The sequence below is a fragment of the Bos mutus genome, chromosome 25, assembly GCF_027580195.1.
Source record: "Bos mutus isolate GX-2022 chromosome 25, NWIPB_WYAK_1.1, whole genome shotgun sequence".
Classification (NCBI taxonomy): domain Eukaryota; kingdom Metazoa; phylum Chordata; class Mammalia; order Artiodactyla; family Bovidae; genus Bos; species Bos mutus.
The window spans coordinates 6,510,864-6,524,643 of record NC_091641.1 but is presented as its reverse complement, the minus strand read 5'-3'; the positions used below and the strand labels follow the sequence as shown (position 1 = coordinate 6,524,643).

Below are 13,780 nucleotides of genomic sequence, written 5' to 3'. Positions count from 1 at the left end.
TTCTGTTTCTGTCCTCACTGATTCCAGCAGCCCTGCCTTCCTTCACAGAGCCTAAGCAAGCCAAAGTCCAGAAATGCTTTTCCTTTTATTTCAGAGAGAAGGAAAAAGAATCAGACACTTCCCCCACCCCACCCCCTTAGCTCCTGCCTCACCCAGAATTTAAGAAGAGTGAAGGAGGGACAGGGCCCAGTCTTCTGTAAAGCCTGCCCTCCCCCCAGCCCTCCCTTCCCTCAAAGTAGCAAGGTTAGAAAAAAATTAACTATGCTGTTCCTCCCCTGGCACTGGACAGAGGCCCCACTGCAGCCAAGAAGGAAGGGGAGGGGCAGATGAGGGAAAAGGACTTCCCTCTGGAGACACAGAAGTCCCCCTCCCAGGCAGAGAGGCCGCCCCCAGCTGGCTGCGGGGAGGGCTGGAGGTAGGTTATGGGGCAGGGAGAAGAGAAGAGCCCTGAAAACCTTTTCCCTTTAACCTGACATATTTATATATTTACAGTTATAAGGGTGGGTGGGGGAAGTTTGGGGTGACACTGGTTCTTCAAAGGCAGGGAATGAAAGCCAAATAGCACCCCCGACTTGGTCACATTTTCCTGCCTCCTAGCTTCTTAAAACCTTCAGTGAGAAAGGGGAAACAGGAGGTAGGGGGTGGAAGGAGGGAATGCTTGAGGGTCCTGAGCCCACAGCTCACTGCAGAAAAAGGTGAGGCAGCAGAGCAGGCGCAGCTGGGTCCCACCAAGAGGAAAAGGGCCACCGATGCCCCACCTCTCCACCAGATCCCCACATCTCCACTCGGCCCCAGGGCGAGGGCTATGCCAGACCCATCTCCTCCAGCACACTGCGTGGCGACTCATCCTCCTAAGGCAGAGACAGACAGAGGGTGATGGGGAGACACCAGGAGAGACGGGGTAAGGGTAAGGGGGGCGGGGAGGGCAGCAATCACAGGGGCAGACCAGGGTTGGGGGGGCGCGGACACAGAGACACAGGGGAGAGGGGAGAGAGAAGCCCAAGTAAGCCCAAGGCTGGAATGGCTGGGGACCCTTTAGGGGAGCTCCCCAGCCTCCTGAGACCACCCTGTAGAGCCAACTGAGGCAACCAGATCGAGTCCACCACCACCCAGAGAACCCAAAGCCAGGAGCTTGGTGAGCAGGGGGCTCGACCTTACTAGCTGAAGGGAAGGGTGTAAAATGGGGGCTTTGGAGCTGTGAAACCTGCTTTCCCAGGGCTGGAGGTGGCAGATGGTTGGGTGGGACCTTTTTTTTTTTTCTCCAGAGTCGGGGGAGGCATTAAGAAGTTGGCAAAGGGTCCCTGAGGAAAGTGGACCAGACTGCAGAGAGATGAGTCATAAGGGTCTGAGCAGAGCACTAGTAACAGGGTGGGTGTGCGAGTGCCAGGGCACGTGTGTGTGTGTGCGTGTGTGTGTGTGTGTGTGTGAGATGGGGGAGCTAGACCAGTGAGGTAGCAAGTTGGATTTTACCCTTGCTCCTGCTGCACGGATGAGCCCCCCTCCCCTCTCCCCCTCCTCAGAGCCAGCTCAGGCCGCTTGCTCATCACTGCAGGTTCCGGTGACTCATCTCCTTGCACCAAGGCTCAGCAGTGGCACAGCAGAGAGGGGGCAGGCAGTAACGGGGTGAGGGCGGGGGTGTTGGACAGAAGAGAGAATCAACAACCAGGTGCCCTCGACCCCAACCCCCAAATCCCCAGGGCAAAATTCTGCTTCTCAGCAGCAGAGGCTTTGAGTATGTGTGTGTGTTTTAAAAAAAGGGAAGACACCAGGGAAGAAAAAGAATGACCTATTGAGTGCCCCTTCTCCAATTCTCCGGGCAACACTAAACGCCAAGAGAAGCGTGGGACAAAGGCAATCTGGCAGGGATGAGACACTCTGGGTCTCAGGAGAAGGAGGGGGAAGACTTGGTCCAGGCGGGCTGTCTGCCATCCCCACTGCCTCCTACCCTGAGCAGTCAGGGCTTGAGGGCCAGCTGGCCAACCTGGCAGCGTGGGGGCCAGACACCACAGGGAGGGGGGCCGTTTCGGTATCGGCGGGAAGAGGGCAGCTGGGGTCCACAGGTGAGGGCTCCAGGGTAGGGAGGGTGCCCTCGGCCACGGTCCTCTTCCTCCTCCTCACTGTCCCGGACCCGTACCTCCTGCAGTAGGTCCGCCTGCTCGATGGCCTTCAGCACACTCTTCTTGGAGGTGTCCTGGACATCTCCCCCCATCAGAAACTCATCCAAGATGAAGTAGGCCTTCTCAAAATTGAAGATGATGTCCAGCTCGCAAACCTGGGGGGTGGGAGAGGAGGCAGACGTGAGGGTCAAGGTGCATTCTCCCCTTCACCTGCGCCCCAGCCTCCCCAGCTCTTTCCCCACCTTGGCTCCGTGGCCTTCATGACCACTCTCCACCTTGGGTTCTTGCCCCAGCTCTATGTCCTCCCGACCCCTAGGCTTTCGTCCTGGGTTCGGCTTTTCCTTCTCCTTCTCTTGCCTCTTCCTCTGATCATGAGATATTAGTTGCTCAAGTTGATCATGAGATATTAGTCGCCCTTGACCCTGACTCCTGTTGCCTTCTCCCCTAAATCTATGACACAAATCCTACCAGAGGCTGGGTCAGCTTCTCTGCCCATCCCCACCCCACTCCCCGCACCCCCAGGCGCTGTGACAGGGCAGGGAAGGAGACTCTGGATCACAGAGTAAATGACTTCAATTCTAGGCCACACTCTGACACTAACCAGCTAACTCTTGTTTTAGTCGCTAACTCGTGTCTGACTCTTCTGTGACCCCATATCCTGTAGCCCACCAGGCTCTTCTGTCCATGTGATTTCCCGAGCAAGAATACTGGAGTGGGTTGCCATTTCCTTCTCCGGGGGATCTTTCCAACCCAGGGATTGAACCCACGCCTCTTGCATTGGCAGGTGGATTCTTTATCACCGAGCCAGGAAAGCCTAGAAGGAAACCAGCTAACTGTACATGCCATTTAACTTCTCTTGAGTCCATTTTCTCTTCCAAAAATGGAGACACCAACACCTACTCATGGAATGAGGAACAAACAGGAGAACCTGAAAGCTCTTTGTAAACTGTTAAGTGAAACACAAATTACGGAGTTATTACTATTCCCCATCTAAGATATGAGCTCACTGCCGGTGCCCAGGCTGTAGCCCAGATCAGTTCATTCAGAATCTCTGGGGGTGATTCCCAGGCATCGCTATTGTTTAAAAAAAAACTCTCCAGAAGTCTCCAAAGCAAAGTCAAGGTCAGGAACCACTGATACTATCTGAACATGGCCTCTGTCCTTGTGTGGGAAGTTGGAGCTGAGCTCTAGATGGAATGATTAAGCGGCAGATTCTGGTTCCTACCCTTCTCCCGCGGAGGGCTGATTAAGACGCATGGCTAATAGGCTTAAGGCTTAAAGAGGGAGATTAATTACTGTTCTCACTGTTCCAACTTCCCCTTTCCTGAATCAGGACAGAGACTGGAAGGGTCCCAGAGTCTGGAAGAAAAAGGGGATTGCCGGGCGCGGAAACTGGGGTGGGTGGAGAGACTTACGCTGCCAAAGTATTTGTCCAGGAGCTCCACGTATCGGTGGATCAGCTCCAGCGTGATGAGCTCATTGTCTTGGCCCTCGATGGCACAGCAGAAGTAGAGGCTGGCGTATCTGAGGACGGGAACACAAGAGAGATGGATGGCTGGGAGTGCTGCTGGGGCTGCTTTGGGACCCAGGCATTCTGTGCCCGAACCTCCCATTTCCCCCATTCCTGATCTGTGTCCTTATTGGACACAGGTGGGGTGGCTCCCGGGTAAGCAAATAGAAACTCACTGTCTCTTAGTGCCTCTCATAAACACAGGCAAAGACACAAGCTCTTTCCCTCTGACCCATTCAGTTTGACTCAGCAAAAACCTGAGCCAACAAATTCACCTGCTCAGAGAAGGAACCACAAAGGGTTTGTGTGTCTGTGGGTGTGTGTATTGGGAAAGTGGCCCAGGGTCTACGAGTGTTCAGTGAGGCTGCAAGAGATGTGTGCAATCAGTAAGATCGGGCCTTTGGGGCAGAGGTAGGTGTGTGAAGTAGGCACCAGGCTTGAGCAAAACCAAGAGGGAACAAGACTCTCTTCAAGGTGAATTTGGAAAGTAAAGGCTGGCTGGAGTTCATCACTGCCTTCCAGAAGTCCTTAGCTCTCGGCTCTCCCAGACCTACTTAGATAGTGTTAGTGACTCTCTGGACTGTAGCTTGCCAGGCTCCTCTTTCCATGGGATTCTCCAGGCAAGAATACTGGAGCGGATAAGTATTCCCTTCTCCCAGGGATCTTCCCAACCTAGGGATAGAACCCAGGTCTCCTGCACTGCAGGCAGATTCTTTACTGTCTGAGCCACCAGGGAACCTCTGCCAGACTAAGGGACTGCCTATTTCCCAGCCAGGTGAACCCATCCCAGACCCCAGTCAGGCAGGATCCAGGCAGGTCTGAAAGTAGGTGAGGAGTCACCTCTTATAGACAACTTTGAGGTCCCTCCACTCCAGGAAGCTGCACATCTTGGGCTTGCGAGCCAGAACCACCTGCATAAGCTCCCGAACCATCTTCTTCCGCTCCTTGTCTGAGGTGGCCAGGTACCATTTTTGCAGCCGCAGCTTCCCCTGCCGGCTGAACAGCAGCATGAATCGCATCTGGGGGTGGGGGATAGGGAGAGGAAGGAGGAGTCAGAGCCAAGGTTTAGAGCTTTGATCCTCTGAGCTTGTTTCCTCCAAAACCACACAGTCCCAAACTCCTCCCATTCAACTCTTTTCTCCTCACAGACCCTGCTGCTGCTACTGCTAAGTCACTTCAGTCGTGTCCGACTCTGTGTGACCCCATAGACAGCAGCCCACCAGGCTCCCCCGTCCCTGGGATTCTCCAGGCAAGAACACTGGAGTCGGTTCCTTCTCCAATGCATGAAAGTGAAAAGTGAAAGTGAAGTCACTCAGTCGTGTCGGCTCTTAGCGACCCCATGGACTGCAGCCTACCAGGTTCTCCGTCCATGGGATTTTCCAGGCAAGAGTACTGGAGTGGGATGCATTGCCTTCTCCCTCACAGATCCTACTTTCTTCAAAACATCAGCCCTTCTGGTCAACTGGGTATTTCCATCAGCAAGTGCCTTCCTTGGAGGGAGCATCAGCGCTTCTGAGTCTGTCGTGTGGATTCGAATCCTGGCTCTACTAGTTGAGAAATTTGCCCTGGGCATTACTTCATTTCTCTGGGCTTCAGTTCCCCCGTGTGTCAGATGGAAATAATAAAAGTACCTACCTTACAGAGCTGTTAGGTGGAACTGACATAGGAAATAGCGCCTGGCATGAAGTAAGCGCTATAACACCTTGGAACACATTATTATTATTCCCTGACTTACTGTTTCCTAAACCTGGTTTCCAAAGGTGGGTAAAATGCTAGCACAGTGATGAGCAGCCCCTTAGTTGATGGCAAAGAGATGTTTGCTTTCTTTCCTGCTCTTTCTACCCACCACCATCCTAAAATCAGGTATTTTCTTTCCAAGAAGCTACTTCAGCCCTCTGCCCCATCCTAGCCATACACCCTAGCCAATGTCCCCAACACACTGCCCTCCATTCCTATGCCCAGGGGTATCCTTTATGTTAGCACATGATACCAAGTGAAGTCGTTCAGTCGTGTCCGATTCTTTGCGACCCCATGGACACCAGGCTCCTCAGTCCATGGGATTTTCTAGGCAAGAGTACTGGAGTGGGTTGCCATTTCCTTCTCCAGGGAATCTTCCCGACCCAGGGATCGAACCCAAGTTTCCCGCATTGTAGACAGATGCTTTGCCGTCTGAGCTACCAGGGAAGTCCATAACATGATACCAGGACCCCCTAGATTCCACCACCCTCCACTCTACTCAGCCATCCAGGCATACAGCCAGAGGTATTCCTTTTTTTCTTCCTTTTAGGGTGCCTCCCTAACATGCCCACACCTCCCCAGATATCAGGTGATCAATTTCCGTTTCAGTTCTTCAGTTTGGACACAGCCATTCTGGGTGGCTCGCCTAGGGAATGTTCCTGGAACAAGCACAAGGAGTTGGAGCGGGGAGAAGTGCAGAGCTCTCACTACCCCGTGCACGCCCAGTTTCCCATTTCCAGGGGGCGGGGGCTTCAGGCCACATCCTGGAGTGATCTCCCTTCCCCTGTAGCTCTTCTCTCCGTGTATGCCACCGGGGCTGGAGTCCTGGGTGTGAGGAACACTACTAGTCTAGACGGCTACAGATCAGAATTCAAAAGAACTGTATTTTTTGCTAGCGGGGAAGGGGAAGCGCTGCTAGCGTGGCCGGAGGGCAAAAGAGTGGTGCAAGGGAGGCTAGGATGGGAGGGTGGGCCAGGGAGCAGGAAGAAGGAAGGCCTGCGTTCCGGAAAGAGGATGGGGCAGGGGGGCGGAGAGCCAAGAGCACCTGAGCCGGGAAGCCAAAGCCTGGGTCCCAGAGAGCAAAACTCGAGCCCACCTGGCTTCCCCCACCTCATCCCCGCCTCCAGGTGGGCAGGACGACAAACCGAGGCAGGACGTCCACTCCTCGCACCCTGAACGATCCCCTCCCACGCACCGCCCTCCCCGCCGGCCGCCGCTCCACTCTGGGCTGCACGTGGACGGAGGGTCTCGGAGACTGGTCTCGGAGACCCCCGCCGCCTCCGTCCTCCAGCAGGCCCCAGAGCCCCCGTTCCTCGCGCGAGTTCTCTGCGGCAGTGATTCGGACCCCTGAGATCGCGACCCGCGCGCTCCCCCTGGCTCCGGACGGTCCCGCCGCCCCCTAGTCACCTCCCTCTGGCCCTACAAATGCGCCCACTCCCCGCCGCTTCTCCCGAAAGCCATTTCCAGCTGCTCTTCCTTCCGAGGCCGGCTCGCCCACACGCCCAGTAAGTGAGGGCCTCTGAGAACTGGAGGAAGGAATAGAGCGGCTCTCACAGAGGGCAGCCCCCAAGGACCCCTGCAGGTGCAGCCCACGCCCCTCGGTCCCCCCTCCCCTCCCTCTTCACACAGCCTACCATCCTGCAGCCTCCGGCCCTGCGCGTCCCTCTTCGGCCACCGTAGGCGCCAACTCCACTCCCTTTCTTACCCTTTCGCCTCCTTCCCTCCCTCTCGCTTGAAGCCCCGCCCCGTCCGCCCGGGCGCCGGGGACCTATGCGCTGCGTACTGCGCAGGCGCCGACGCTGCGCGGCGCGCGGGCGGGGCCGGAGGCGGAGAAGCGGTGGCCATGGCAACCAGGTCTTTGACTTCAGCTTTGAGTAGCCCTGTCGTCATGGTAACAAGGCTGTCTTGTGGGCTGGTTGGAAGATGGAGGAGGAGGACAATGAGGTCCTCGCGCTTTAGAACCTAGGGGGGAAAAGGCGGGAAAAGGGGTGAGAGGTGGATAAGATGACCCCTGGAGTTTGTGAGGAAGTAGGGTGATTTAATGGGAGGGGTGTGGGCGATTGAGAGGGAGCAGGGTGGAAACTATCTGTAGAGAAGGAGGAAAGACGAGGAAGGCAAAGACAAAGGGTGGTGGTGGGGCAGGCATGAGAAAAGTATGGAGCTCAAAACAGATACCTACTGAGAACCTGCTGGATGCAACAACACTCAAAGTAAGAGAAAGGTGTAGGTAATGAGGCAGACAAGAAATAAAAAGAGAAGAGGAGAAGCTGATAGAAAAGTGATGTAAGGAAGAGGAGAAACATGATTAAGAGGAAAGAAAGAGGAAGAAATAAAGAAAATCTTGAAAAGTTAGCATGGGTCAAAGCTAAAAAGGGACAGTGTAACCCAGACACGAGTGTAAAGATGAGACGGAGGTAAATTGCAATACATGTTTTTTGAGAGGATTTGCAAGTGTGAATGTGTGCTAAAGGACTAGCTAAAGGACTTTGCATATAAATGGATAAGAGGAAATCTTAAAGTTTGTCATGCCAAAAGCTTAATGGTATATTTCTAGACAATTGTTGGTAACTAATGATGCTATTATTTTTGAGTAGCACTTGAAGAAATTGTTGGTAAGGCCCTACCTGTCTTCCCTTTGTGTTCTTTTCTTCTTACTCTTTTTTATGGAGGTCATATGCTTTAGTTGCAAGAGGGTGGGCTTAATTCACCTGCAATGCAATCTGGTCTCTGACCCTTACCTGATGTACAGTCTCAGGTGGATCATTTAAACCTCCATTTCCTCATTTAAAAAATGAAGATAGCAATACCAACCTTGCAGGTCTGATTTGAGGCTGGATAGAAGGTATCTGAGGGAGAAGGCAATGGCACCCCACTCCAGTACTCTTGCCTGGCAAATCCCATGTATGGAGGAGCCTGGTAGGCTGCAGTCCATGGGGTCACTAAGACGGGCACAAGTGAGCGACTTCACTTTCACTTTTTCACTTTCATGCATTGGAGAAGGAAATGGCAACCCACTCCAGTGTTCTTGCCTGGAGAATCCCAGGGGCAGGAGAGCCTGGTGGGCTGATGTCTATGGGGTCACACAGAGTCAGACACGACTGAAGTGACTTAGCAGCAGCAATAGCAGAAAGTATCTGAAACATTGTCAACAGTTGATATTGCAATATCAGTAGTAATTACTACTATTTGCTTTTCCCAACTTCTTTCTTCTAGTACTTTTTCTTCATCCTTTTTTTTTCATGTCCTTTTCTCCTCTGCCTATGTCATAGGCTTGCCAATGGCATAGATGTTGGCTGAACTATCTTGGTGTTATTTTTTTAGGTCAGAAATAATATCAATAAGGTAAGTTGTTAGAGTTAGAAAGGGTACTTTGTTACAGAGTGAAAAGAAGGAATCAGAGTGTGTAAGAAGGACAGAAGGCAAAATAATAAAATGTGCTCATGGGGGAGAGGAGAAGGTTGTTTATAAAGAAGTAATGAGAAGTGAGGCAAAGAAGAGATCTAGGCAACAACCCGAAGAAGTGCGGAAGATCCAGAGATGTAAGCACCCACACTCCTTGAAAAGATGGCATTTTCTAGAATTCCTTATCTCAATATGCTGTGCCTAGCTGCAGAGAAGATAAGATTCATGATAGAATTGTTAGAAATATGGGTTTTGCTCATGTAGAATCATAGACCTAAGTGGTTTAAACTAGCTAGAAGATGGTGGACTACATTTCTTCATTGTTAGTGAATGATATACATAGATAATCTATGAGTTAGTGGCTCCAATAAACTTGTATCTGCAAGTAAGTTTGGATTTGATGCAGTGGGAAGTTGGGAGTCATTATGATTGTCCAAGCTGGTGAATAACTTGGTGGAAAACATTTTCAGAAGGTTAATCTTATAGTAATATGCGGACAATTTGAAAGAACAAATGGAAGGCTGCAAGATCATCTGGGACAGGGGTCCCCAACCTCGAGGATCTAATGCCTGATGACTTAAGGTGGAGCTGATGTAATAATAATTGAAATAAAGTGCACAGTAATTATAATGTGCATGAATCATCCCAAAATCACCCCTAGCCATCTGTGGAAAAATTATCTTCCATGAAACCAGCTCCTGGTGCCCAAAAGGTTGGGGACCACCAGTCTAGGAGGCAGTTTTGGGAATCTAGACACAAAGATGAAATTAAAAGTGAAAGTGAAAGTCACTTAGTCATGTCTGACTCTTTGGGACCCCATGGCCTATATAGTCCATGGAATTCTCCAGGCCAGAATACTTTCCCTTGTCCAGGGGATCTTCCCATCCTAGGGTTTGAGCCCAGGTCTCCCGCATTGCAGGTGGATTCTTTACCAGCTGAGCCACAAGAGAAGCCCAAGAATACTGGAGTGGGTAGCCTATCCCTTCTCCAGCAGATCTTCCCAACCCAGGGATTGAGAACCAGGGTCTCTTTTACCAACTGAGCTATGAGGGAAGCCCATGGAGTTGGACAAATTTGAGAGATACCTGTAATGGGCCAATCAGTTGAAGCTGTGAACTCATCTAAGTAGAGGAGGAAGAAGAATCAAAGATGAGTCTGAAGGATTAGTGGTGCCATTTGTATAAATGGAAAAATAGAAGAGGTGAGATTCTTCTTCATAGGTACGATTGGTGTTTGTATTGTTATCTGGCAATGCCCATGCTGACACCTCCCTGAGCCTTGCCTCGTCTGGTTGTAGAAGCAGTTCCTGCAGTGGGTAGAAGGGGGGCCCAGATGGCCCCTGAAGCCTTTCATTTCTGAGTCTGTGATCTGTCTTTCTCCCTCTCATGATGATGCTCCCTGCAACCATTTTTGGCTCATTCTGTAAGTAATCATTGTTCTCTGATGATGTCATTTGGAGTCATCTCGGGTTTTTTTTAACTTCTTCTTTTTTTAACTAAGCAATTAGGACCTTATCGTGTGCTGTTCCTAAGAGTCCTGAATACTTTGTGTGGTAGATGTTTGCCATTCTTTTTCACTTCACTGGCTCTAAACCCCTTTCCTAGGGTTTGGGAATCCTCACATGATGATACCAGGGGGAAGTAGCACAACCTCGAAGTGTAGCATTTGAATCTGCTTTTTGTGCCCACAGCATGGGCCTGTCTGCTGGACTCGGCTAGTCCATCCACCAACCTGGACTTTGATCCAGGAGGGAATGAGGTGGGGATGGGGTAATGAGGACAGGTAAGGGTCCTGAATATTTTGAATTCTGAATTCAAAGTATTGAATTTGAATTCTGAAGGGTCTTGAATACCTCTGAATTCTGGCAGAGGGTCAGAAGACAAAGCCTAGGGCGCAGGTGGAGTGGCACCAATGGCAGCGTCCTGTGCTAGCAAGGGCTACCCTGTAGGCATCCCATGATCTGTGATGTGGGCCACTGTCTCTAGCATGAGACCTTCTGCTGGTTCTCTGGCCCTCCTGACAGTTCCTTGAGCTCCCCAGTTTCCTTTTGTGTTTCATTTAGCCAGGGTTGGTTTCAGTCCCCAGTAACTCAGGACTCTGACTGGTAAACTTGGTAATCAGGTTGTACCGTCCGTTGGCCACACATGCGAGTTGGCCCCACCTGTTCAGCTGGTTTGGAAGCGCCTCGTGGGATGGTGTCTTACTCATCTTTTATTTCCTTACAGCACCTCTCACGGTGCTTGGTGATTGACTTCAGTTATGACTGGTGTGCATGGTTACCTCATCTAGATTTTTTTAAATTTTAGCTTATTCATTTATTTTTGTCTGTGCTGGAGCTTTCTCTAGTTGTGGTGCACATTGCAGTGGCTTCTCTTGTTATGGCTTCAGTAGCTGTGGCTCAGAGACTCTAGAGCTCGTGCTCAGTAATTTTGGTGCTCGGGCTGTTGTCTCGAAGCCCATGGGATCTTCCCAGATCAGGGATCTAACCTGCACTGGCAGCTGGTGGCCTCTTAACTACCGGACCACTAGGGAAGTCCTAGATATTGAAATCTTACTTCTCACCCCAAATATGCTAAATTCTAATTTCTAAATAGTAGTACCTATCCAATATCTATTATTCCTGCTGGAGGACAAGCTGTCTTCATTTTGTTTTTCTTGTAAAAATAGCTGATTTGATTGCACTGGGTCTTTGTTATGGCAGGCAGTATTTTTAGTTGGGCCAGGTGAGATCTAGTTCCTTAACCTGAGGCGGAACTTCGGTTCCGCTCCGTGCGTTAGGAGTATGGAGTCTTAGCCGCTGGACCACCAGGGCTTCATTATCTGTTTCTCCTGTGCTGAGCACAGGGCCTGGCACACAGCAGGTGCCGCCATTGGCTGAATAAACGTACTGGATTCCCCGACTGGAAAGTTCCACTGTCATCTCAAACTTCCTTTGCCAAAAATGAGGACCTTCCTTCTCCCTTCCCCTGAAACCATCCCATATCTTGGTTTCCCAGCTACCTTTTTCTCAGTTTGCAGACTCTAAGCCTTGGACATGAAGGGTAACAAAAAGCATGGCTGTTCAAGGGACAAAGATCAGACTGCTTGGTTAGACTAAGAGAATGTGTATGAAAAAGGGGGATCCACTGGCTAGGTTATCAGAGGAGGGAGGCAGCAGTCTGGAAACCACCCTGGTGACTTGGGACTTCATTCTCCGGTGACTTGAACCTGCCTTGCTACTATTTATTTTTCTTCGTGATTTTGTTCGCATTGTTTTCTGGAATGCCCTGCCATGGCCTCCCGACAGACCCAAATCCCTCTTATCCATCCTGTAAGTCTGAACCAAGCAGCCAGTCCTGATGACCCTTGGCACTCCAGTCTGGACCCCAGTGACTATTTCTACAATGTTCCTTTCAACCATTTTTGCAGTGACTTCCCAGGTGGCACAGTTGAAAGAAGCTACCTGCCAATGCAGGAGATGCAGGAGACTCAGCTTCCATCTCTGGATTGGGAAGATCCCCCGGAGTAGGAAATGGCAACTCGCTCCAGTATTCTTGCCTGAAAAATTCCACAGACAGAGGAGCCTGGTGGGTTACAGTCCATGGGGTTGCAAAGAATCAGACATGACGAGTGACTGAGCACACAGTCCACCCACAGCATTTCAGCTTTTTGGTGTCTATTCTCTGTAGAAGCAGGCAGACCTTATTTTATTATGCTTTGTTTTATTGTGCTTCACAGATACTGAGTTTTTTTTTTTTTTTAACGAGTTGAAGGTTTTTAGCAACCCCAAATTGAACAAGCCTATTAACACTATTTTTCCAACAATATTTGCTCACTTCGCATCTCTGTGTCACATTTTCCTAATTCTTGCAAAATTTAAAACTCTGAAATTGCTATGATCTTTGTTATGGTGACCTGCGATCAGTGACCTGTGACATTACTGTTGTAACTATAGATGCAGTGGGAAAAGCAAGAGAACTAGAAGTGGAGCCTGAAGATGTGACTGAATTGCTGTAATCTCGAGATAAAACTAATGGATGAAGAGTCTTTTATTCCAGGTGAGCAAAGAAAATAGTTTCTTGAGATAGAATTTACTCCTGGTGCTGTTGCTGTGAAGAAGGCTGAAGTGACGAGAAAGTAGTGAGAGCATTACATAAACTTAGTTGATAAAGTTATGGCAAGGTTAGGGGGCATTGCCTCTCATTTTGAAAGAAGTTCTGCTATAAGTAAAGTGCTATCAAACGGCACTGCATGCTATGGAGAAATCGTGAAGGGAAGAGAGAGTCAATGCAGTTGATCATTGTTGTCCTATTTTAAGAAATTGTCATAGCCGTCACAGCCTTTAGCAACCACCACCCTGACTAGTTAGCACCCATGAACATCAAGGCAAGACCTTCCACCAGCAAAGAGATTAAAATTATGATAGTTAGTATTTCTTAGCAATAAAGTCCATACATGTGTCTTATTTATTTTGAGGTAGAATTGGTGTGCAACATTATATTAGTTTCAAGTGTACGACCTAATAATTTGATATTGGCACTCACTGCAGAGGACCCCACAATAAGTCTAGTTAATGCCCCACCACCATAAAATTGACCCCCTTAAATCTTGTTCCCCTCCGAATTCCTTCCCCTCTCATAAACAGATAATCTATTCTGTATCTGTGAGTGCTGTCTTGTTTTCTTTCCTTTCATTTATTCTTGGTTTTGTTTTTTAGATCCCACAAACAAGGAAACCATACAGTGTTAGCCTTTCTCTGACTTACTTTACTTAGCAGAATACCCTCAACTTCCTGCCATCCGTGTTGTCACAGACAGCAAGATGTCCTTTATTATGTAAAGTCCATGCATTTTTTTAGACATAATGTTATTGCACACCTAATAGGCTTCAGCACAGTATAAATATAACTTTTACATGCACTGGGAAACCAGAAAAATCTGTGTGACTCACTTTATTTCGAGATTCTGGAACCAAAGGTGTGTCTCTCCAAGGTATGCCTGTACTTGATAATAAGAAACATCACTTTACGCTCAGT

General features: G+C 49.8%; 1 protein-coding gene and 1 long non-coding RNA gene across 4 annotated transcripts; one reads left to right on the top strand and one right to left on the bottom strand.

Moving 5' to 3' along the window:
- Positions 1-66: 66 nt before the first annotated feature.
- On the bottom strand, positions 67-7,146 carry AP1S1 (adaptor related protein complex 1 subunit sigma 1). 2 transcript variants are annotated; one of them, XM_005892802.3, is made up of 5 exons: positions 6,999-7,146; positions 4,468-4,646; positions 3,533-3,641; positions 2,135-2,272; positions 67-851 (listed from the first exon to the last, which is right to left on the bottom strand). In XM_005892802.3, the coding sequence occupies exons 1-5, from the start codon at positions 6,999-7,001 to the stop codon at positions 804-806; spliced, it is 477 nt and encodes a 158-aa protein (XP_005892864.1). In that variant the 5' UTR covers positions 7,002-7,146; the 3' UTR covers positions 67-803. The 2 variants fall into 2 exon arrangements, with proteins under 2 accessions (XP_005892864.1, XP_070218454.1); XM_070362353.1 differs by lacking the exon at positions 6,999-7,146 and adding an exon at positions 4,983-6,386.
- Positions 6,612-13,651, top strand: LOC138985559 (uncharacterized). 2 transcript variants are annotated; one of them, XR_011462607.1, is made up of 3 exons: positions 6,612-6,869; positions 12,701-12,803; positions 13,463-13,651. It is a non-coding gene; the product is annotated as an uncharacterized lncRNA (long non-coding RNA). The 2 variants fall into 2 exon arrangements; XR_011462606.1 differs by lacking the exon at positions 6,612-6,869 and adding an exon at positions 12,139-12,332.
- The last annotated feature ends 129 nt before the right edge of the window (positions 13,652-13,780 follow it).